At 37.3% G+C, this 22,315-nt stretch overlaps 1 protein-coding gene across 3 annotated transcripts in view; it reads left to right on the top strand.

The window, feature by feature from the left end:
* Positions 1–11,248: 11,248 nt before the first annotated feature.
* DACH2 (dachshund family transcription factor 2) overlaps positions 11,249–22,315 on the top strand; it is a 303,620-nt gene continuing 292,553 nt past the window's right edge. For all 3 annotated transcript variants that reach the window (XM_054214014.1, XM_054214012.1, XM_054214011.1), the window contains exon 1: positions 11,249–11,860. In XM_054214014.1, the coding sequence (XP_054069989.1) occupies positions 11,367–11,860 (494 nt within the window). In that variant the 5' untranslated portion in view covers positions 11,249–11,366. The remainder of the gene's footprint in view (positions 11,861–22,315) is intronic.

Here is a 22,315-nt window from a genome sequence, read left to right as displayed (position 1 = left end):
TTTATATCTACTTAACACTTTATGAGTGGCAAAGCCTCCTGTGTTTGATTAAGTAAACAAAAGAAAAGAATAGGCCATAGCTCCTCACATTCTGAGGGTGCTATATGAATATTAATTCTATATAGCTTATATAGACCCTTATATCGACCCTTCAATTAAGCCAGAAGAGACAGAATTTTTTCCCCTGCTTCAGAAGAATGCTATGCTGTTGTAAATGTTGACGCAGATTATTAGGAAGATTTGCAAGAATAACTACTTAAAATGGTCACATTCATTTTAAAGAAAAGAAATATAATTGGTATTTGCATAGAGGAAAATGGATGAATTTAAATTTTAGTTGATTATAATTATTGTCATCATAATCATCATCATTATCTTTGTATGTCTAAATGACTGATTCAAAGAAGAATTTTAACACATTTCACATGTCAGTGCAATTCTTTTCTGTTTTGTGCTTTAGTGCTTGGGGTTTTTCATTTGCTTTTATCACGCTGAACTTTTCATGGAAGCTATTGTAATCTTTTTAAAAGGTGGAAAAATTTTTCAAAAGAAATAAAATCTAGAAGTATTACATATGTACTTTTTTTTTCAATAAAATATAATCAAATTGTACTGAAAAACTGATACATAGATACTGTGTGATGGCACTTAAAAATATTCTTAACATTCTAAATAGTAAGGTTCTACTTGAGTCTGGACTGTTTGACCAGATAAGCGATGTTAAACAGTGATAGTTACATACAAGTTAGTAGGTGAACTAACTTAAATGATAGAGCATTCATATGAAGATATCATTCAAAAAGTCAGTTAATAAATTGGAACTGCATGTAGACATTGCACTTCTAAGGGTTTTCAAAGTTACTAATAATTTTTAGTATTTCAATACTATGTATATTGATACAGCTGATATTTAATTATGTATTCCATGTTATTGCTGCTACAGTAAAAAGTGTACATTCCCCTACTAAATCTATATTGTGTGAGTTTGTCAGTATTGACAATTATGAAGAGTTCAGATCCACAAAATCTGCTGGTGAAAGCATTTTCTTTTTTACTGAGTTTATATCACATCAAAACACAGATGAGCAATCAAGGCTACTACAAAGGCCTTATACGGTGCACAGCAAAATAAAGAAAAGTTTTGTAATTCCTATTTCCCTGATAGCTTTGAAATTACTATGAAAATAATGCTTTTTGCAACAGAGGGTTCATCATAGCTGGTGTGACAGCTAGAATTCTTGATATCTGGCGTCTTTGAAAAACAGGACTTGGTTTTCCCATATCTTAATCTTCACTGTTAATTAATTTCATTTAGTTCCTTTACTCTCTCAAATTTTAATGGAAAATATTGTTAACATGAAGAGAAAAAAAAACTCTTCTGAACTAAACCTTATCTCCCTAGCACATAGGATCAACAATGTGATTGTCCATTGTCTTACATCACTGTAGCTGTCAGCCCTCTGTAAATGACTTTATGCTGTCCAGTATGAAGCATGAAGTGTTCAGTGGCAGATACATCTTTATTATCAGGAATTTAAGATTCCATTATACAATTGTTTATGTACTGTGCACATCTTTCTTGGGTGGCCTTAAAAGGCTGTAAGTAAACAATTAAATTGGATGCGGTATTAAATAATGCTAAAGAGAACATTAATGTCAATAGAGTACTGTGATGTGGAAGAAGAAGAAGAAAAAAGATTTAAGTCAGCAAAACCAAGCTCCAAAATAATGCTTTTCAGTCTTCTATTGAATAATGGATAGTATGGGTAGCCTCTTCCATAAGGACTAGTAAGCCAAGTGTTAAAATCTTGTTTCTGACCAGGGTTACTGTGACTTGTGAAAACAATTGCTCCCTGCAGTCTTGCAGATGGCAGAGTTTCCTGATAGTCTGTTTTCAGATGGTTTCCTGCATGACAAGGAATTCCCTAAATAGGAATAGGGAAGATATATTCTAGCGGAAGCCTTATTTATCTTTGTTAAATTATGGTGTCGTCTTTGTTATTTCCTTGGGATGAATAGAAGTATGTTGGTGCCACTATACAGAAAGACACTAGCAACTTTAAAAAACATGCCTTGGGCTGTAAATAATCAGAGAATAGATGCCACTGTCCAAGATATGGACTAAGTAAGAGAGAACCTCTTGTAAGGATTTCCCTGACCTGCCTGTATTAGAAAGGCTGACAATTGATGAGCTGCAGCACAGATACATAACACCTCTGGCCAAAAGACAGCCTTTGAAGTTTTGAGAGCCTTCTGTTTCCTCACTATGTCTAGGAATTTGAATTTTTAACATATACTTTGTATGTAAAAGGACTGCACCACAAGATACTGGATTCAACTAAGTTTCTCTTAATGGAAAAAATCTAGCAAAGCCAGAATTCCTGGCTAACTTCATGCCCTGAAGTGACAAAAATATGTTCAATCAACATTAATTGTTAAAATAGCGAAGAACATTGTTGTCTGAAGCTCATTCTTGCTCTATCACTTCTAAGCAAAAACATTTTTTTTATTCCCAACAGTTTTCTTTTATTTTTTCGCTTATATCCTTACTTGGAAGATTAAACAATATCTAAAATATAAAAAAAACTCACAATCCAAAAATATGGTTTTGTATTTAAAACTATATCTTCCGTTTACATTTTAGGAAAAAGAATTATTTAAGTTCTAAGGTCTGTATTAAACTATGCTCTATTCTATATTCATAGACTTTGTGAAAAAATACATCAGATCTTGCCATAGTATATTTAAAATAATCATGGGTATAATTTAGTGACATGGTAACACATTCCTCTAGAAAAAATTCTGAAAAAATATATTTGCTTTACAGTCTTTCTCAATGCAAAATACCCTAAAATTCACGGCATCATAATACTAATGAAAGATATACGTAGTGGTCTCATAAGGTACTGAAAAGTTTCAGCATTATAAATATTGGTAAAGATAATTTTTAAAAACTCAAACTACAGGAGGGTTATGCATTTTTCAACGTGTGGTGTTTCAAACTGTACCTTTAACTCATGACTTGATCATCCTTACACCTCCACAGGTCACCAGTAATTCCATCAGAAAGTCAATGAACGTGAAGTCTAAAAGCCAGTTTTATATAAGATCACATATTTCTTTGTTATCAATGTATGTCACATCAACCTTGATGTGGAAGGAAGAAAGAGGAAAGAGAAGTCAAGAGAAGTAGAGAAAGTCAATAATTTCTCCTGAAGACGAAGAGAGACACTGTTATTTTTCATGTGACTGTTTTTCACTTTATCCAAAAGCCCACAAAATGTACTGAGAATGATTTTGAGACACAGAAGATTGGTCAGGTTAAAAACAAATCCTACTCCTGAACATTTGATTCTGATCCCACTGTGTATTCCTTTGACTGAGATTCCAAGAGACTTAATTCTACTATGGATTTAGACTCTTCTGATCACACTTCTTTAACAATGATGAAATAATACGAGGCTCTGATGAGGGCTTTCCCTCCACTTCCTAAAAAGAGCTTAGAATATACTATAGCTATTTTCATGAAATAGTTACTTTTATAAAAAAAAAAGCATTAGGTTCATTATATTTTCTTTCAGCCTCCTTCAGAGTTGTTAAAAAGTATGACCAAGAGCTAGCAGACAGTGGCAATAAGGCTTCAGGACTAGGTTCACTCCTTTGGGAGTTGAAAAATAGATGAGAATTCTGAGGGAAAGGCTTTTGCAAAGTCTGCGTGAAATTAGGAGCTGGTAGTTGTATAGATTACTGGCCTTAGTTTCCCTATACCTCTTATACTGTCTTCTAAAGAGTTATTTAGGAATTCTCTTCTTCTAAGGGACTGGAAGGTAGAACATACTGGACTTTATCAACTGCAAATAGTATTTCAAATGAAAGTATTAACAAATTTGCATTCGAACTAAAATGTCTCTAACCTTCTTCTCAGGCTTGTGGTTTAGGGATCAAAGGGTCAAAATAGCATGTACTACCTCAACCAGTTTGGACCAGCTCCATTGATTTTTACTCAAAACTCCATATTGATTTCAATAAGAAATGGCAGCATAGATTGATATTACTGTATGGCTTTCAGAAGAAATGTAGTATTTTAGAAGACAGTATCATAAAATTGATGTACAATGTAGAATGTCCATTGATGCCAATTTCTGTCAATAAGATTTCTATAATTTGAAGATAGTAAAATATTGAAATGTCTACGAGTATTGAGGCAAAAATACCATTCACTTCCTTGGAAACAGAAGCAGGCCCAAATTCTGAATACTAAAATATTATCTCTGTCATGAAGTATTTAAATCTTTATTATTTCATTACTGTTTTACATACAAAAATATCAAAATATCTATGGAATTTTAAAATATGTTAATTTCTTAATATTTAGTCTCACACTTATAAAAGATATGTACTCCTGAATGATGTAAAACAGTTCTCCCTGTATGTGTGAAATGCTGTAACAAGATCAATGAGACCTGAACACAAGGAGGCATCTTAGGATAACAGCTGCAGATGCATGCATTCCCTGGGAAAAAACAAACAAGTGCATACACACTGCTCACCTTTATGTTTCTCCCTGTCCCATACAAATCCCTGCCCTTATCCTTTCCAATTGTTAAGTGCACAAAACCAAATAAGAACAGGTAGCAGTCCATAGATCAGTATGGGCAAAGTACAATAAATGGTCACTCTTACAGCCAAGGGAAATGGATGCTTTGCATTTCGTTTTCAAATTTGTTTTTGATGGGACTTAATGGTCAAAGTATACTTACAACCAAGTGCTGTAAATTTAATGGCTGTATGAAAAACTGCAACTACATATCTTTACTGTCTAAAATACATATTGGTTTTAAAGATGAGCTCAAGATAATTACTTTCACAATATTAATAATTCTGCCAATTGGATTTCCATAAAGTAGATTCAATAAAATACTAAAAATATTTATTCAATAAATCAATTACACTTCTGACTGAGTCTGGATAGCTATAAATTGTTTTCTCATTGATAAAATTCTGTTTATGAAAACCTATTTTCATGGAAATGACTCTTAAGATTTTTATTGGAAAACGCTTTGCAGTTAAACAGAAGATATGAGAATAAATGAAAGGTCCACATGAACCTTATATGTTTAAATAAGCAAAAAAATATTACTTTTTTATTATTGCTTGAAGTAATTTGTAATGTCCACGTTTAAAAAATAGCAAAAAATGTAAAGAAAAATTAAATACCTTCTTATCCCACTAGATGGTGGTGCCTTCAGATTAGGACTGAGATGCTCAAACAGACAGAACAGGAAAACTTCTGCATTCTTTAGCTGACCTGCAAGTATAGAGTGAGAGATGAGGTTAATCTTGTTCCTCTGGCGATATTAACAAGCACCCAGGTATAATGACTTACTGAACATATTTGAATACATAGTATTGTGTTCATAGTAGTTTGCTACAAAGTGTCATAAAAAATACACATCTAATAGTATTAATTTTTCTTCCTGAAGAAGAAAAGGTGCAAACAATATTGAACCTTAATGATGATTGTATCTCAATACAGCCTTACTACTTATTATTAAGGTCCTGGCTTTGCAATTTTTCTGCTCTCTATCCTCAGTCAAAATCAAAATCCAAATTAAAGTAGTGAATCATTAGCAACAACTGCGTCTTCTGATCATATATTTAATTGGAACAATCTTAAAAGTGCTACTCACATTTTTAGACCACAAATGTACTCTTCCTTTTAAGGAGAAAGGTATTTACACATCATTTAGACACAAAATGAGTGTGCCTAAGCATGGAAGGGCACATCATTTATAAAAGTCAAGTGAAACTTTAAGGAATAGGAAAAGTAGATGGGACCTTGTTCGAGAGAGTATTTTTGTGTTTTAATTTTCTCAGTTAAACTGTTAAGCTCGGTGCAGGTTCTGTGAACTGGAAAGCTTGTCTCAAAGGCTGTGCCTGTCAAGGACTGTCCCAAGAGTAGGCTGAAAATCACACTCAACTATTGTGCATGGAGGAATCCTACAGATGCAGACTCACACATAGCAGGAACATGATGTTAGAGTGTGCAGAGTATTAGACGTATAACCATTACCCAGGAGCTAGCCAGCTGTCAGTCATGCCCAGACAGGCAGTCCAAAGCAGATCTAGAGCTTCCCGTGTACACGGCAAGCCGGGTGGACAAATTGCTATATGCACACGCTTGCTGCAGAGACCACTCTCACAAGTTTGTGCAAGGGTAGTCAGTGATCGGTTGAAAGCCATTTGTGAGACTTGCACTGAAAAGAATAAAATACCTCTGAATTGTTTTAATTTTGCTTAAGTATTAACTACATTGATAGTATGAAAAATGTAAGATTAAAATTAAAAGCTGTGTTATGGATGCAGAACTCGGGTAAGATAAGCCCTAACTGTAGACTTTCCCATTGTTCTTTTTAAAGACGATGTAACAGTACAGAAAAGTTAAGGATGTCCGTAAGTGTCTTGGAAAAGACAGCATTAATTAAGAATCCCAGACCTCTATTGTAGTCCATAATTGTTGTTGCTCAGTGTATTTTACTTCACACCCCCTGCTTCCAGGTGATCACCCAATTTATAATACCTAGAGTAATTTAAAAAATAACCCTCTTTCTGGTACATTTTGATTCATGCTTATTTGCTATATGTTCCCTTCCATTTATTCTATTCTTCCTATTCTACTCTTTCACTTTTCAATTCCCATGTTTGCAACATCTACTCAAATTCCTATCTCTTTTGCGAGTAATGTACATTAGTATGAATAGTGTCAAAGTGCTGAGATATGCCAAATTAGTACGATTTACAAGCAAAGATTACAGACCTAACAGTCCATATACTTTCATATAAGAACATCACAGCCAAAAAAGGCTTAATCTGTGACTTTTTAATGACCACATAGCAGGGGAATCCCTTTGTATACGCAGAGGACTGAGGCAGAAAAATGGATATAGAAATGGATGTGGACGCTCGGTTTTTCTGTAGAGTGTTAATTATTTTGCATGTTAGAATCTTCCCTGACTATATTAGGGAGAGAAGATCCACTTTTACTTTCTCTAGAAAAGTGGGTGGGATTTTCTGAAAGCCTGAAGAAGCAAAATTTACTCTAATTATTGTTACTCACTACCATTAGGGGCTGAAATGCAGCATTTGCCAAGACTGCAAGTTCCTTTATTTGATCTCTTGACTGTACCAGTATAACTGCCAATCACAAGAAATACCTCTAATAACTCTTCCTTTTACTTAATAAGGAATACCACATCTTTAAAACATTAGAAACAGATGTCACTGCATTACTTCACTGCTGATGTATGTAATAGAAATGACACACTAATTAATTTAATGCAGTATAAATGTACTGATTATTTATCATGACTGACAATAAAATTATGAAAACATTCAATTACAATCAGTGGTAATTCATTATTTATTGATTCTGCATTATGCACACATTAATACAATACATTTAATTACATAAGAGAATGGATCATTTTTCTATTGATACTTAGACATTTAGATTCATCAGTTTTATTTAAAGTCCTTGATGTTTAGGTGGGAAGTTTTAATCCACAATTCAAAAAAAGCCTTTACTGAAATGTCAGAAATAAATTGAATACAAGTGTCAAGTACTAGTGCGTCTAGAAAAATGTGGGCAATAAGAATGACATACTAATTTCAGTCTCTTCTTTTTCTCACGTCAGTGGCCTACGTTTGTTAATATAATCATGGTTACATTTTCCCAAGTAAACCAAGGCATTAAACACTTAAACTAGCAAAAAATTAATAATTTTTTTCCTTCCTTTTCAATCCTTTACACAGAGTTAGCAATATCAGTGATTTGCATGCTCATGATATAAACGCAAAGATGACTAGGGTAAGTTAAGAGCTTTAGATTGGGCCTTGAGTAATTTTTTTGTTAAGAACTGGCAGAATATCATTGTCACTAGAACTACAGTCAGGCTGGAATTTAGAAAAAATGGTGTTTCATGTTGTTATGACTAGGGTGCATTATAAATGCATCTTTCAGTTATTTTTTCATCCTTAATTTTGGCCCCACAGTTACCTCTGACTCTCTTAAATCTATGCTCGCATTTTATCCCTCACATTTATTTCAGTGGAGATCCAAGTTCCTCACTAAAAACTTGCATTTTCTCCTACAATCTTGGACATACTTATATCAAATCTACAGAAAAATTTCTTTATGCTAAAAAAATAAAAAATCACATTGCAGTATCAACAGAATTGCTTTTTTTATTGTCCTGCCTCATGTTTGGCTAGACCAAGATAAAACACAAACATCACTATTGAGCTTTCCAGTATTCTAGAAACAAAATTATTATTTTTAATTCATTCCCTACTGTTTCACTTAAAAAGCTGTCATTATTTTTTATCATTGTCTCCTCCTAGTCAATTGTGTCACCCATCATTTTCTCTATAGGATCCCTGTGAGCCAGTAGCCACATTTATGCCAGCTGGCAATAAGTAATTTTCTGAAAGCTGTTGACTGTCCCTATCTGGAATGACTGGGGCTTTCCTCTCTCCTCCTGTGTCAGAAAAGAGCTCTTTCACATTTTACTCCAATGGGGCATATGTAATGATGATAAAAACAAAACCAAACAAATATACAGAACCTTTGCTTGACATTTTGCCATACAAACACAGCCAATTTTTATATAGGACTAGTATACAATACACCAATATTTCTATAGCTGACAGTGTTAAGAAAACAGAATATTTTGCAAATGAGTCTAAAAGGAACAAAAATATTTAAACTTTAATTTTAAATAAATATTCTAAAATACTTATTTCAGCTATAGGGAGGCTTACTAGTTTGTACACATACAAATTACATACTGCTGGACTCCATTCAAATAAACCATCTGGATACTTTATAACTGACAAGAGATTACCGTATGATTGTTAGGCTTTAGTAACTTTGCTTTGTCTTTAATAGAATTGCAGAAAAATAATAATATCCATTGATATAGTTGATTTGTATATGCTTAGTTGAACTGGACAGCTGCCTGGTATTAATTCTCAAACCTTGAGCATTTTCTTAGTTTAAGAGCAGTTCTTCTCTCCATGGATAGTCACCTCTCAAGGGTACTGTTTTTACTACAGCCTTTATGATTTTATATTGCTTCATGCCACTCCAACTTGCTGGGTGTTGATGCGCAAGGCTTCCTCTGGCCTTGCAAAAATTCAGTCTTATTTAGAAATATGTTTAGCTTATGGAAGACATTAAAGTCAGAAAGGAAAAAGAATTCTCACAGTGGAATTTGATTGTCACATTAATCTCAAAGCAAAAAATGTCTTTAAAAGGGCAAAGACAATGAAAACTTTTAAAATCTGATTTATTACATCTCCTAATAGCAATTATGTCCAGTAAATTAACCCCCCAAAATTTCTATTTGAAGTCAGTTATTTGTTATTTCTATAATTTCCAGTATGTAAAAAACTCAGATGAGTTCAGGGCTCGATTGTACTCAACACTTTGATGAAGTAAATAGCCCCTGCACCACAGATCTTCCAGTCTAAGGTTCTGATCCTAGAAAGATGCATGAACTAGTTTAGGAAACATAAGCATTCCTATTGAAAGGTATTTATTTAAACCTAGCTTATGTGAAATTCTGCCTTACTTTTTAGGCAGCTAGGCAAAGGGCCCAAAAGAAGTGGCTAGTCCTCTTAAAACACACATATGATCAATGGAGAGAAAGCGAGATACCTCCAGAGTGTACTTTAGATCATTTAAGTTAACAAATATAGCAATTTAGTTAGCATACAGTCATCTCCCTTGTCTAAAATGGGATTACTCATAATGCAAAAATACTACAACTTTGCAGAAAGGGTGCCTAAATAAGCAAGCTTAACAAAAGGAAGAAGATGGCATACACAAGCAGTGCAATCATGGAAACTGTTGAAATGCTCTGTTGCTATTGCTTGTTTGGTATCCACTTGAAAAGTTTTGTTTATACTTTTCTGCTTGCTTTGTTTACTGAATGCTTTAGGAGGAAGGTAAAAAAAAGGGGGGGGTGAAGAAGTTCAAGGACTAGGAAAGAAGGAAAGACAAAAGAAGACTGAAAAAAATGGAAACAGGACAGAAGGATGTTGATACAAAGGAAGAAAGGGAAGAGGCTGAGAAAAGAAGTGTAATATAAGCACACTGCGAGAAGGCAAGAAGCGAATAACCAAACTAGACAGTGTGTCCTGGCTGCTGCTGGGTGTGTATCTGTGAGACTCAACTCCTTTATATGAAATTTGCCTGACCTGACCATCTTTTAGGTCTGCTTGTTCAGGGAGAAGGGATGCACAAAACTGAGCAGTTCTTGCGTCAACTGACCAGGTACAGGTGAAGGAGACATAGGATTTGTCTGGTCCCCAGGACTGCTGAGTTTTACTTGTATGCAACTGAAAGAGGTACCACATGGTGCTTCTGGAGGCTGCCTTAGTCAGGCGTGAGGAGATGACCGATGCCATTTTATCTGTAACACAATTGATGCTGCACTTGAATCTGGAAATTTCAAGCAGTTACACACAAGGCCTCCCGAGAAGGGCCTTTGCCTCCTGTGATTGACCACCAGCTCCCGTCTCACAACTTATACCCGCCCTGCTAGCACAGGACACGCTCCCGTCTCGGGGGGGGGGGGGGGGGGGTTCGTTTGCTTTAGACCCGATTCACTTGCAATACGCTACCGCTGCCGCCGCCTCCGTCTATTCACGGAAGAGTTGGTTTCTCAGTAAGTGGAAAGTCGGAGGAATTATTTACTTAGCGGAGACTCGCACTGCTACCCCCTCTCCCCGCTCCTCATCTCTTCCCGATTTCCCTCAGCTGTGGCAGGGCACAGGTGTTTTATCACTCAACAATGTACCAGAGCGCAGCGACCGCTGAAACTACCCGGGAAGGGGGGCCGGCACCAGCCTTGCCCTCCTCTCCCTCAGAGCGCCGGGGCCGCGCCCGCGGGAAACCCTCCCGGCCCAGGGAGAGCCCACCGAAACTTTCCTACCCCGCAGCGCAGAGGGGGAGTTCTGCGGGAAGCACACAGGCTCCTCACACGCCCGGCCCGGCCGCCTCACGCCCCTCGCCCCAGGTGCTGCGGCCGGCGCTGCCCCGCCCCGCCGCCCGGCAGCCACTCGCCGAGGCCGCGCTGGAGGCGAGCGGGGCGCATTGGCTGGAGGGCGCTGTCACTCTTCCCCCCCACACACACCCCCCGGCGGCGCTGGGGAGGGGTTTGGGCGCGCGGCTGGCGGCGGCCGCTGCGTGTGGGAGGGCGGGCGCGCGGCTCTGTTTTTAGTAGTACCGCAAAGAGCGCGGGGAGAGAGCGCGCGAGGCTGAGGCGAGCAGCCGCGCATCGCGGCGGGAGCCGGGGCTGGCCATGGCTGTCTCCGCGCCGCCCGTCATCGCCGCAACTTCCAGCGGCGGCGCGGGGGGCTCGGCGGGCTTGTTCCGGGCGGACCCGCTGTACTCCAGCCCCGCGGAGTCCCCGCGCCTCACCAACAGCCTCGTCAACAGTTTCCTCTCTGCCGGCAGCGGTGGGGCCGGCGCGGGTGGCGGCGGCGGCGGCAGCGGGGGCGGCAACGAGTGTAAGATGGTCGACCTGCACGGGGTGAAGGTGGCCTCGTTCCTCGTGGAGGGGCAGGAGCTGATCTGCCTGCCGCAGGTCTTTGATCTCTTCCTCAAGCACCTGGTGGGGGGGCTGCACACGGTCTACACCAAGCTGAAGCGGCTGGATATATCGCCGGTGGTGTGCACGGTGGAGCAGGTCCGCATCCTGCGGGGGCTGGGGGCCATCCAGCCCGGCGTCAACCGCTGCAAGCTCATCACCAGGAAGGACTTCGAAACTTTGTACAACGACTGCACCAACGCGAGGTGAGCCGCGAAACTTTGCTCTTCCTCCGCCGGGGGCCGTGCCCGGGGTGGGGGGGCGCCGGGTCCTGTCCCCGTGGTGTGTGTGGGAGGGAGTGGGGGGAGCCCCGGGCCGAGCGGGGCCGAGGTGCGGCGGTGCCGGCCGGAGAGGCGAGCACCGCGGCGGTGCCGGCATGGAAAACTTTCCAGGATTCCTCCAGCCCGCCAGCGGGCTAGGACCGCCGAGCAGCGGGGCCGTGCCGCCCGCCCGTCTGCAAACTTTTCCCCTAGCAGGGAAAGCTCATAGTTCCCGTATATACTGCTTAAACGCACACAAAACTTTTCTCCGTTATTTTCCTCCCGCTGAAACTTGGGAGCTCTCTTCGGGATCCCTCGCAGGCTGGTGCGGCAGATGCCCGCCGGGGGAGGCAAACTGTTGCTCCGTGTAGCTCCGCAGCAATTTTTGCGTCGTGCGATGGAGGGGTCTGGGGCGGCCGTAGCCCCTGCCCCGTTGTTCTTAAATCACCAAGCCCGGAGCGGGTTGTATTCATGGGAGATCCCTGCTGGGTCCTTCCTACTCGGGGTTATAATCCCGGTTTGTGACCTCATAGCTGCTGCCTTTAGAAATGATAATGATCTAATAAACACAAAAACCCCTCTCGGGGCTTAACAGAAATACGTAGTGCAGTGGTGTAGGATGTGAGACAGGGTGCTTGGCGATGACATTTCCTAGTTTAGCGGTTCGTGAGATACCTCTTCAGAAACATTTGCATTTCAATGCGCTCTGCTTTTTGCCTGGCAGGAAACTTTCTTCACAGAGGTTGTTTCAGAGAGCTTTGCCTGCGATATCTGACTTGCAGCATGCAAATACTTAGTAACTTTGGGTTTTGTGTCACTATTTCTAACAGTTGAGGACTGAACCTGTTGGGTGGGTTTGTTGTTTGTTTTGTTTTGTTTTTTTTTTTTTAAATAGCATCTTAAGTACGCGCTAATTTGGGGCCTGATCCTGTTCGCGCTGCTGTGAGTGTAAGCAGGAGCTGACCGGACGTCCATTCTTGAATAGCAGTATTTGTTTTGTTTAAAATTATTTTATGTTAAAGGTGAAATTTTAGAGATGCTTGCACTCAATTCCTCGATGTGTTTATTTGAAGTGTGTTCTTTTTCTCTTGCTCGTGTTCCGTTTCTGTAACGCCTTCTCCTGCTGCCTGTTTATTTCAATGTCATGCACCTCTATGACATCACAGCTACTGCCTTATTAAAATAATAGTGTTATAAATAAGGTCTGAGACTAATGTATTTGCATAAAATTAATGTAAGATTACTAAGGGACACATTTAACATGTAAGTGCTTCTCTGAAATGTTTCTGACACTCGACTAGCGTGCAAGTTGACCATTAAAGAAATAACGTCTTTTTAATTTCTGTGACTGTGCTAAAGTTTTTCCCTTAGGGAAATACGGGATCTGATTTGGTGATACAGCCTTTAGATGCAAACTGATTTCTGCTCTCTTGCAACCCATGATTTAAGATCAAGAAATGCTAAAGTGTTGAATGTTTAAAACTTGTGTTTCACAACTTTTTCTTTTCCCTTTTACAAAGACTTATGGCTGTGATAGGATAAGGGAATAAGTAATGCAAGGAGCAGCTCAGAAGGGAGGCCAGGGGGCCTGTAAGTGAGGAGCCGAGTGATGCTCTAAGAGGGTCTGAAAGGAGCAGTCAGTGGAACGAAGACTTGGTCAAAGGCTGAAGATATGAGCAAGAGCACTGTTGAGGGGGGATTTAATAGGACAGAAACACGTCTGAATGGAGTCGAAGCTCTCAACTCAGAAAGTACATTCAACATGTGTGTAAGTGCAAGCTCTCCCTGACTACTGATGAAAACACAATGTATTTTTACCTATTCATCAATAGCAGATCACTTCACATTTCCTAAAATGTTTCTTATTTATTGGAACATTGCTCAACCTTTGTTTATATCTTTTGAAAATGCCACTGGTTTGAATAACCTGCTGATGTCAATGTATTTTGCATTCACGGTTTCAGGTGTAATAAATGCGTGATAAGTGTTATCAGCACATATGAAACTTTTCTCAAGCATTGTAACTTAACAATGTTGATTGTATTCCGTGATGCTAACTGTATGCTTATATATGTATTTTTATTTACAGATTATTTTTTTCCTTGAACAACTCATACTTAGTGGGAGAGCATGTTGGATAAAAATAGCTAAATATATGAGTGATCTAATTTTTGTTTGCTCTGAAGTTACCCGGGAACCACTGTAGTGCATTTGTAGTGTACCAAACAAATAAAACGTGGCAGAACTGCTACAGCTATATATACAGCCTTTAGGTTCTGTACTTGGGAAGTAAAGCCTTGAAAAAATGTGATCTTTTAGAAGCAAACCCTTCGACATATATTGTTCCAGTGCATGACTCAAGTGTTACTTTCAACTTGGAATATTGTGCATTGCTTTGGTAACATATATATTTTTTAATTTATAGAGATTGATATATATATTTGAATACTGCAGAAATACTGCATTAAACTCAAGAGCTGCCAGAAAAAGCAATAAGAAATGCTGGTTGTTATTGTTTTCAATGTTAGTTGACTTTTAAAAGTTAACATTTCTTACGTTAGTATGCACTTTTAATTATTTTTTTTTAATTCGGATGCAAGCCATCAAATATAGATAATTGTAAAAAGAAATTCTACTTCTCCTGCTTACTCTATTGCATTTTTTAATTGAGCTCGTCTACAAAGCTCATAAGCACTGCATAGAAATATACCTGTAAGCGGAAGTTTTGTGTATGTTCTGTGTATGTAACGCTGGTTACCTCTATCTGTCATCTTTGACCTGTGTATTTTTTTAAACGGTACACATATAATTTTTGCATTCATGTGTAAACAAAATGTTCTTAACTTTGTCGTTAGCCATCATCCTGTAATCTAATTTGGAAGCAATGTTTGTAAAATGAAACTAACCGTTCATTTCATTACAAGGAGCATCTTCAAGTGAATAGTGAGTACAATGTATTTACTTACTAATTTGTGATACTTTAGAAGATTACTTAAGTTATGGACACATGCTTAATTTTAGTAGTAAAGCATAATGTTTATTCAAAGTAGAAAACTATAATGAGGTTTTATTTAAAATTGAAATTTAAAACTGTAGTGAGAACATATTTATGATGGTAAATATATCAGTCCTTAAAATTAGGCTTATGTGACTATGATCATAACCTGTTCTACAGGGTTACTGTATTTGATGGATGCTGTTGGCTACTGAAGAAGCGTAGTGTTGGTCTGGATTAGTCGGTGAATAGTAAGAATACTTCCCTGAAAATAGCGTTTCAGTACATAGCTTATTTTTTTGTGATTTTTAAAGTATCCAATTAAGCTAATACTTTGTATTACTTTAGCTATTCACGAACAATAAAAGGCTTTATAAATGACTTTAAGCAGTAAATGCAGGCATTTTATTTTATGAGATAATGAGGGTCTAGTCATGTTGTCTATTAAAAGCTACCCGATAGTCAGCAAATACTCTGTCTTTTATTAGGAGAATGATGTCAAGATTATAATTAAAGCAATCCAGTCATGTAGCACTGCACAGAGCTTCCTTGTATATTGATTTAAATTGTGGACATCTGATTATATAAACTTCTTTAACTAACTAAATATTTAGTATGCATTCAGCCTTGGCCAAACTTGTGAATTTTGGAGGTGGTAGCATGTTAAAATAAAAACAATGATCAATTTCTCAGCTTCCTTTTCCTCCTCGGAGAGGAGACTTACTTAAAACATTCTTGAGAGAGATCACTAGTGGATTTCTGCTTGGAAAAATCCCTCTTTCTTTTTGGGCATCTTGAAAGTCTGTGCTTGTTCAAAACTACTGAAATACTTGGATATTTTCATCAGAAGCATATCTAATCTGGAGAAGCCTTGATTAAAATTCCCTTCTTTTTTCATAGCAATAGAGCTCCCTATTTGAAGTGTAACATGCTCTTCCTCCAAAATGGAGTATTTGTATGTTTCCTGCATGTGTATGTGCATAATACATATGTAATTTTCTACTGAGACTTCTACAACTGAAAATACTGTGTTTTTGTAGCAAAAACAAAAAAGCTAAACAATTAGGTATTAATGATATTCTTGTTGCATATTCAAAAGGTCTTTGCAAGCATTTCTTCTCCTTTTTTTCTTTTCACCATTTCAACCTGCAGAACTCTTCACTGTCACTTCAAATCACACAATTCTACAAAGATAAAACAACATTTAAACTCATTTGCTTTGGGAGGGAAATTGAGCATTTGCACCCAATAAGCCTGATTGTGGAACTGCATGCAAATTGTGTTTTGATTTATCTCTTTTGCACTTTTTTCCATTTGAATTGATCTTGCATTAATTTTGCCAAGCGGCTCTGTGAGGCTGCAGATGTTGCCCTGTGTTTAATAAATCAATGAGACAGATCTGAATGAATCACTTCAGATGGATTCTCTGCTCGGTTTGATGTCTAGATGTTATTCTTAGCTTGTTATCATGACAGATGCATTAATGTTCCCATACACTGCCAGCAATGTCAAAGAGATTGAAGCTTTTAAAGTGGCGGTATCCCCTTTTCTCCCTTCTGTTGGAATAACTAAATTGCCTTTAGGAATAGGTCAAAATATAAGTTTAATCATGGCATCATTGTGGGGAAGATGCTAAACTTCTGATCATATTATAACACAAAGTCAGACAAATACAGTTTCATACAGAATGATTAATTATTCCAAATAGTGGAGATCAATATTAAAATCTAAACATAGGATAGCTCCTTAATAGAGTAACCACTTTCTCAACATTAATATTTCATTGTAATAGGAATGATCCAAATAAATAATATAAGACTAAAACATGTTAAAAGTATTGCTATAAATAGATTATCGTTGTGTCCAAATTGATTACAGGCTGAAGTAAGGTTTTTTCTCCTTTTTTTTTTTAATTCTTATTAATAATTTTCTTTTAAAGTTAAGTGTGTCTGTATTCAACATCTGTTAGATTTAAAGTAGGAATACTTGTTTATTGTGTTTCTGTTACTACTTACCATTTACTGCCAGATATGTTAGAAAAGTTGTTGATCACCATTAATTTCTGATCTGTATAGTCTGGTATCCATTATCTTGGAGCAGAACCTGTGGAACGCAAATCATAAAAGAGGCTGGAATGTGTTTTTGTGGAACAGTTTTAAATTCTGGAAAAGATTGCACAAAGTGTAAAGTACTCTGCCATGAATAATGAAGATCTATTTCCCACGTAGGCTATGCACAGTTTTTATTGGCTTTTATTCCTTAGTGTTTAATAAACCACTTGTGGTCTTCCTTGTTTTTCTTTAGAAGATAAAATAGTATTTTGTGATTTCCTTCAATCATTTTGTTAAACCTGATCTCTTTCTCTATGACACTTTATTTTAATGCTAAAAATTATCACGAATGTTCCTTTTCCTAATCTCTCTCCCAAACAGAACAACTTTGACTTTTTGTCATTAAGGCTACCGAGAATAAATTGGAGAAACTGGCTGTAACAGATCTAGATTTATGTTGGCATTCTTGGTATTCTTGCTCCAGTAGTTCCAATTTGATAAAGGAAACAATATATGTAATAGAAATTCACAGTTTATTCAAATGAGTTTGAGCTTTAGCATTGTTATGTTTGTTTTTCTCTCACCAATATATCAATGCGTGGCAATAGCATTATACTTAGAATGCCTCCAGAAGTGACCAGCTCTGTAGATGGGAAATTATTCTCACACTGGGGCTATGGTTGGACACACAGCCGCTGTTTGTGTGTGTACATTTGTTTTAAAGGCAGGTGAAAATCAACTTTAGTAAAACTGAGGAGCACAACAAAAATCACTGAGTTAGAAAATCATGTTTTGTTGTATGGCAGTGGCCTTTGAGTGAGAAACTACTATCTGCCTACTGTGGTAATTTTGCGGAAAATATTTAAAAGTAGCATTCTGAGATGTTTTAAAGAATTGTATCTTGTTTATTTCATTGCTAACAGGCTGGAATTCGCATTGTGTAAGGGATGTATGTCAGTATCAATATTAAAAAGGTGTTGAAATCTGGGCTGTGAGGTCCCTGTTTTGACTTTGCTGAGGTGAGCCTCCCTTTCATGCCAGCGGAAGTTTTCCAGAACAAGGGCAAAGAACTTATAAATATCTGAGCCCTTCTCATCAAAGATGAGATATATTTGCTTAAAACATGCATTTGAAAGAATTATGCGCATATGGCGTTTTCAAACAGGCACTACATTTTTGGGTCTGATCTTGTTCTTGCTGAATGTAGGATCTTTAATCTTTTCTGTGCCTGTTCCAGAAATGGTCATTTTGGATTTTCCGAATTTAGGAGCAAAATTATCCAAATTATTACTTTAAAATACCTAGGAAGTTCCCATCTAGTTTCTTTTATAAGTCCTTCATGTGATTATCGGTGTAATAAAATCATGTAGGTGTATGGAAATGCAGCATTTTAATCATTATTTATGTAAACAATACTAATAGCAAAACCAAACATAATGAGGATACTGTAGAGCTATCACCGTCTTGGCATTATTGCCATGACGTATTCCTTTGGTGTAAGCTAAGGCAAGATTTTTATATGTTACGATTAAACATGCATTACCAAGCACAAGTACATTAGTTAGTAATGATTCTTGCTGATTTAGATTTATCCTGCTTGATATTAGAACTGTCCCTTGGGGCTACATGCTTTTGATCTTTGTTCGCTCTTGGTTAAAGCATGGTTATCCAAAGTGACTTAGTAATAGGCTTTCCCCTCTCCCCTCATTCTCCAACCTGTAAGAAACACCAATACCTATTGTCCCAGAAGGTTCCAATATCCAAATCCTGTAAAACAAATTTGTTTGCTTTCCTTTCTTTTTTCAGCACAGCTATGTTGCTGTTTGTGTGTGTGTATAAAGTTTATTGTCACTAGCAAGCGTGGGGAGATTATGTTTCCTTGTCAGCACATCTTGACCTGCTAAGCCCATTTTGCTCATTAAAATATATTGTGTCAGAGCCTTTCTTGACTCGGTTACAAATACCACTTCCCCAAAAAGTAAGAACCAAAACAAATGAATAGTGCTTGCTTTATTACTCTACAGTGGCTTAAAGTGTAATGTTTAGCAGCGTATATTGTTGTGTGTATGTTAAGGTATAAAATGTTCGATTGCAATTGTGTCTGATCTTATCAAGTTTCTGGAAATTGATATCTGGTAACAGCATTTAACCTACATCTAGTCTATCTGCTATTTATGTGATGGGTTAAAAAGAAAAAGTAGTATCGATCTGTCGCTGGATTAAAGTTTGAAATCGGCAACAGCATGAGCACAAAAGGCTTTTTTTATGATTTCTCAGCTTGCCATTGATCTACCAGTTTTATTGCATTCATTATTTATTAAAAGAATTTGCAAGCTAAACATAACGTTAAGCTAGTTTGCACACAGGGACTGCACTTAGGAAATTGAATGGAAATTGCATTAGAGATGAACATCTGTGCTATTTTTCCACTCGTGTGTTTATGGGTTTGTATAAAAGGTGTATTGGATTAACAGTTATAACCATTATAGCTTGCAGCAATATGTTAGAACCCTAGGCATTTAGTAGTTATTTAGGAGGGAGACTCTTTTTACTTATACTAAAAAGTATGGTAATACCATCACAATCAGTGCTTTTATTGGATTATTCTTTATTAACGGGCTTTTTACTAGTAATGTGTATAACTTGAGGTATCTAGCTATATTATGCACGTGTTCTACTGTCTATGCTACGTAAAGCTCCATTAATATTGTCATTAATTGAAGGTTTCTAGTGACAGCTAAGGATTTGGCACATAGACACTGAAGTATTGAAAGGAAAAGTGTTTTATAATATACAATACGAATGTAAGTATTGAAAGGATCCTTAATATATGTTTCTTCAGATTTTTCCCTGCAATCCAACTAGTTTTCTGTCCTTCTTGAGCTAGATAGCTTCTGTGATGTATCATATCAGTGAATCAGGTGAAATCTTAAAAAATACTGAAATATTTTTCCACTTCAGTTCACAAGTTCAGTTGTCCTCAACACTAGCTGTAGTTCTGTGTGACATATAAAGTGTAGACCTAGAATTTTGAGGTCACCTCATGTAATGATGTGGGATTGTTTTGATTGTGCTCCCTCTATGAAACAGATTATTTTGCTTGAATACATGATGGTTAAATAAGGAAAAACAAAGGAAAAATTAATTTGGGGGCTTTGGGTAAAAAGTATATTTTTAGACTCAATATGTTATCTATTTTATTTGGTCTAAAAGTATGTGCAGTCTAGTCTGTTTATGACTAGAACTTACTGAAATATGTCATGTTTTGCATCATCAGTGCACTTTCCTTTTAGTTATCCTATTCAAGACTCAACCTGATACATCTCACCAGCTTGAAGACTGTTAAAGGGTTTCCTGTGCTAAGAAGCAGAAATGTTCTTCATGCCAGAAGGTTGTGCTTACTCTTTTGAATGTCACCTCTTTTTTTTTAATATTTTTTCCCCTCCTGGTAGGATGAACCCCCTTCAAGTCCTAATAGTATTTTGAACAGAGGTAGCTTTGATTTTTAGTTGGAAGAACCTCAATGCTATTTTTCCACGTTGTTTTGCACTCATTGTTAGTAATCTTCCTCGCTGTTGTTCCCAGCCATAGGATCCTGTGATCACAGTTTTCATGTTATATCAGATAACATATTTCAGCTACCCTGAAAATAAAAGTGGATGTTAGGTTTAGCCTGGGATATATGTAATTAAGATACACACACACATATTGATTGATATGATATATACACACAGACATGTGTATATATAATTTAAACTAAATTTCTGGATTATTCCAAAGCCTCTTTCACAAACCATGGAAATCAGCTTTGATTTTTGTAAAATTTTGCATGCATTTTTATAAAGAAAGAAGCTTTGGAATAATCCAGAAATTTAGTTTAAATTCCTTTTGCTGTGGACACGAACTAAATTTCCTAAAGAAACTTATATGGCTATATGAACTATTTTGGGGTCCTTACTAAAAGTCTTTGGTTTTTTTGATACTTCTCATAACCATGTGGGTGAGTAATATTCTCAGCATGTAATTTTATTTCTGTCCAGTCTGTCGCATGAGAACTTTTAGCTTGGGATGCCCTCATAGTACTTTGAGTCAACAGAACATTGAGTAATTTTTATCTTCTGTTTCCAGACCTGTATAGACAATGAAATTAAACTAATTTATTTAAAAAGTTAATCAAAATTATTTTACACCATATGTGTACCAAGTTCAAAATCTGATGTATTTCGTAGCAGCACATAATTGTTGAGGTTGGCAGGGCCCTCTTGAGATCCTCTAGTCCAGCCCCTCTGTCCCCCCCCTCCAGAACTGTGTCCAGTTGTATTTTGAGTATTTCCAAGGATGGAGTCTCTCAGCCTCTCTAGGCAACCAGTTTATGGTATAGAAATAACTGTGCTGTGGAAGAAAGATTTTATTGCCATTCACTAGGATGACTGGATTATGCGGGAGTTGTGGAAGCTGTGAATAGATGTCACGGCTAGTCACTGACGTCGTCACTGCCCTTCTGACGAGTCACTCAGAGTACAGATACTCTGCCACTGTGCTTGTCCTTACTGGAGCAGAGTCTGAGTTGTAACCCTCTGTGAATCAACTGTGTCATGTTTAGATTGTGCTTTCTCTGTCTCACAGACAATTCCCTGAAATCCTGTATGTGTGTGCTGTCGAGCTAACTTGTCTTATTCCCCACCATTACCTGAGAAGTAATATTTGTTTATTTGTAATTTAATAAAAAAAAAAGGGGGGTGAGGTGGCTGTAAGAAAACTTTTAGCACAGACATTATGTCACTAGTGGGATTTAGTTATCTTTATGTTACAGTAATTTAATAATTGCTAACTAAGAAGATCAAGCTAGTTTAAAGAGAAAATATTTTGAGTTTCATTTAGAACTTCTAATCAGTGTACGTAAAACATTCTGCATTACACTTTTTCTTATCCATGTAACAGTTGTTTTTGTCTAGTGCAAGTTTTACATAATAGCTAATAGACTGTTTTTATAACAGTTAATCAGAAAATGTCTGGCATCTGTGAAACGTTATCCCTCTTGTTCTTTGTGAAGTTGATGAAGGCACCTCGCTTTGCTGCTGCAGGTCTCTGGAGTTGCCTCTTGTCTTCATACTGTTAAACATTGTGTGCTGAAGGAGGGCAATTTTCTAAAAAGATTATGAGATAATACTGAAAAATAGAAGTAGGAAAAAAATGTCAAGTCTTCAGTGAGACTTAAAATGCCAAACCCAAAAATAAAATCAACAAACAGAACCAGGCAGTAAAATGCTGACAGTTAGAAAACAGCAGAATATGAACACTGAAACAAGACCTAAGGTAATGAACTCAGTATTGTGTTTTCTGTTACACGAGCTT

The sequence above is a fragment of the Rissa tridactyla genome, chromosome 9 (genome assembly GCF_028500815.1).
Source record: "Rissa tridactyla isolate bRisTri1 chromosome 9, bRisTri1.patW.cur.20221130, whole genome shotgun sequence".
Taxonomy (NCBI): Eukaryota; Metazoa; Chordata; class Aves; order Charadriiformes; family Laridae; genus Rissa; species Rissa tridactyla.
The sequence above is the reverse complement of the archived record's forward strand: the minus strand, read 5'-3'. Positions and strand labels throughout refer to the sequence as shown.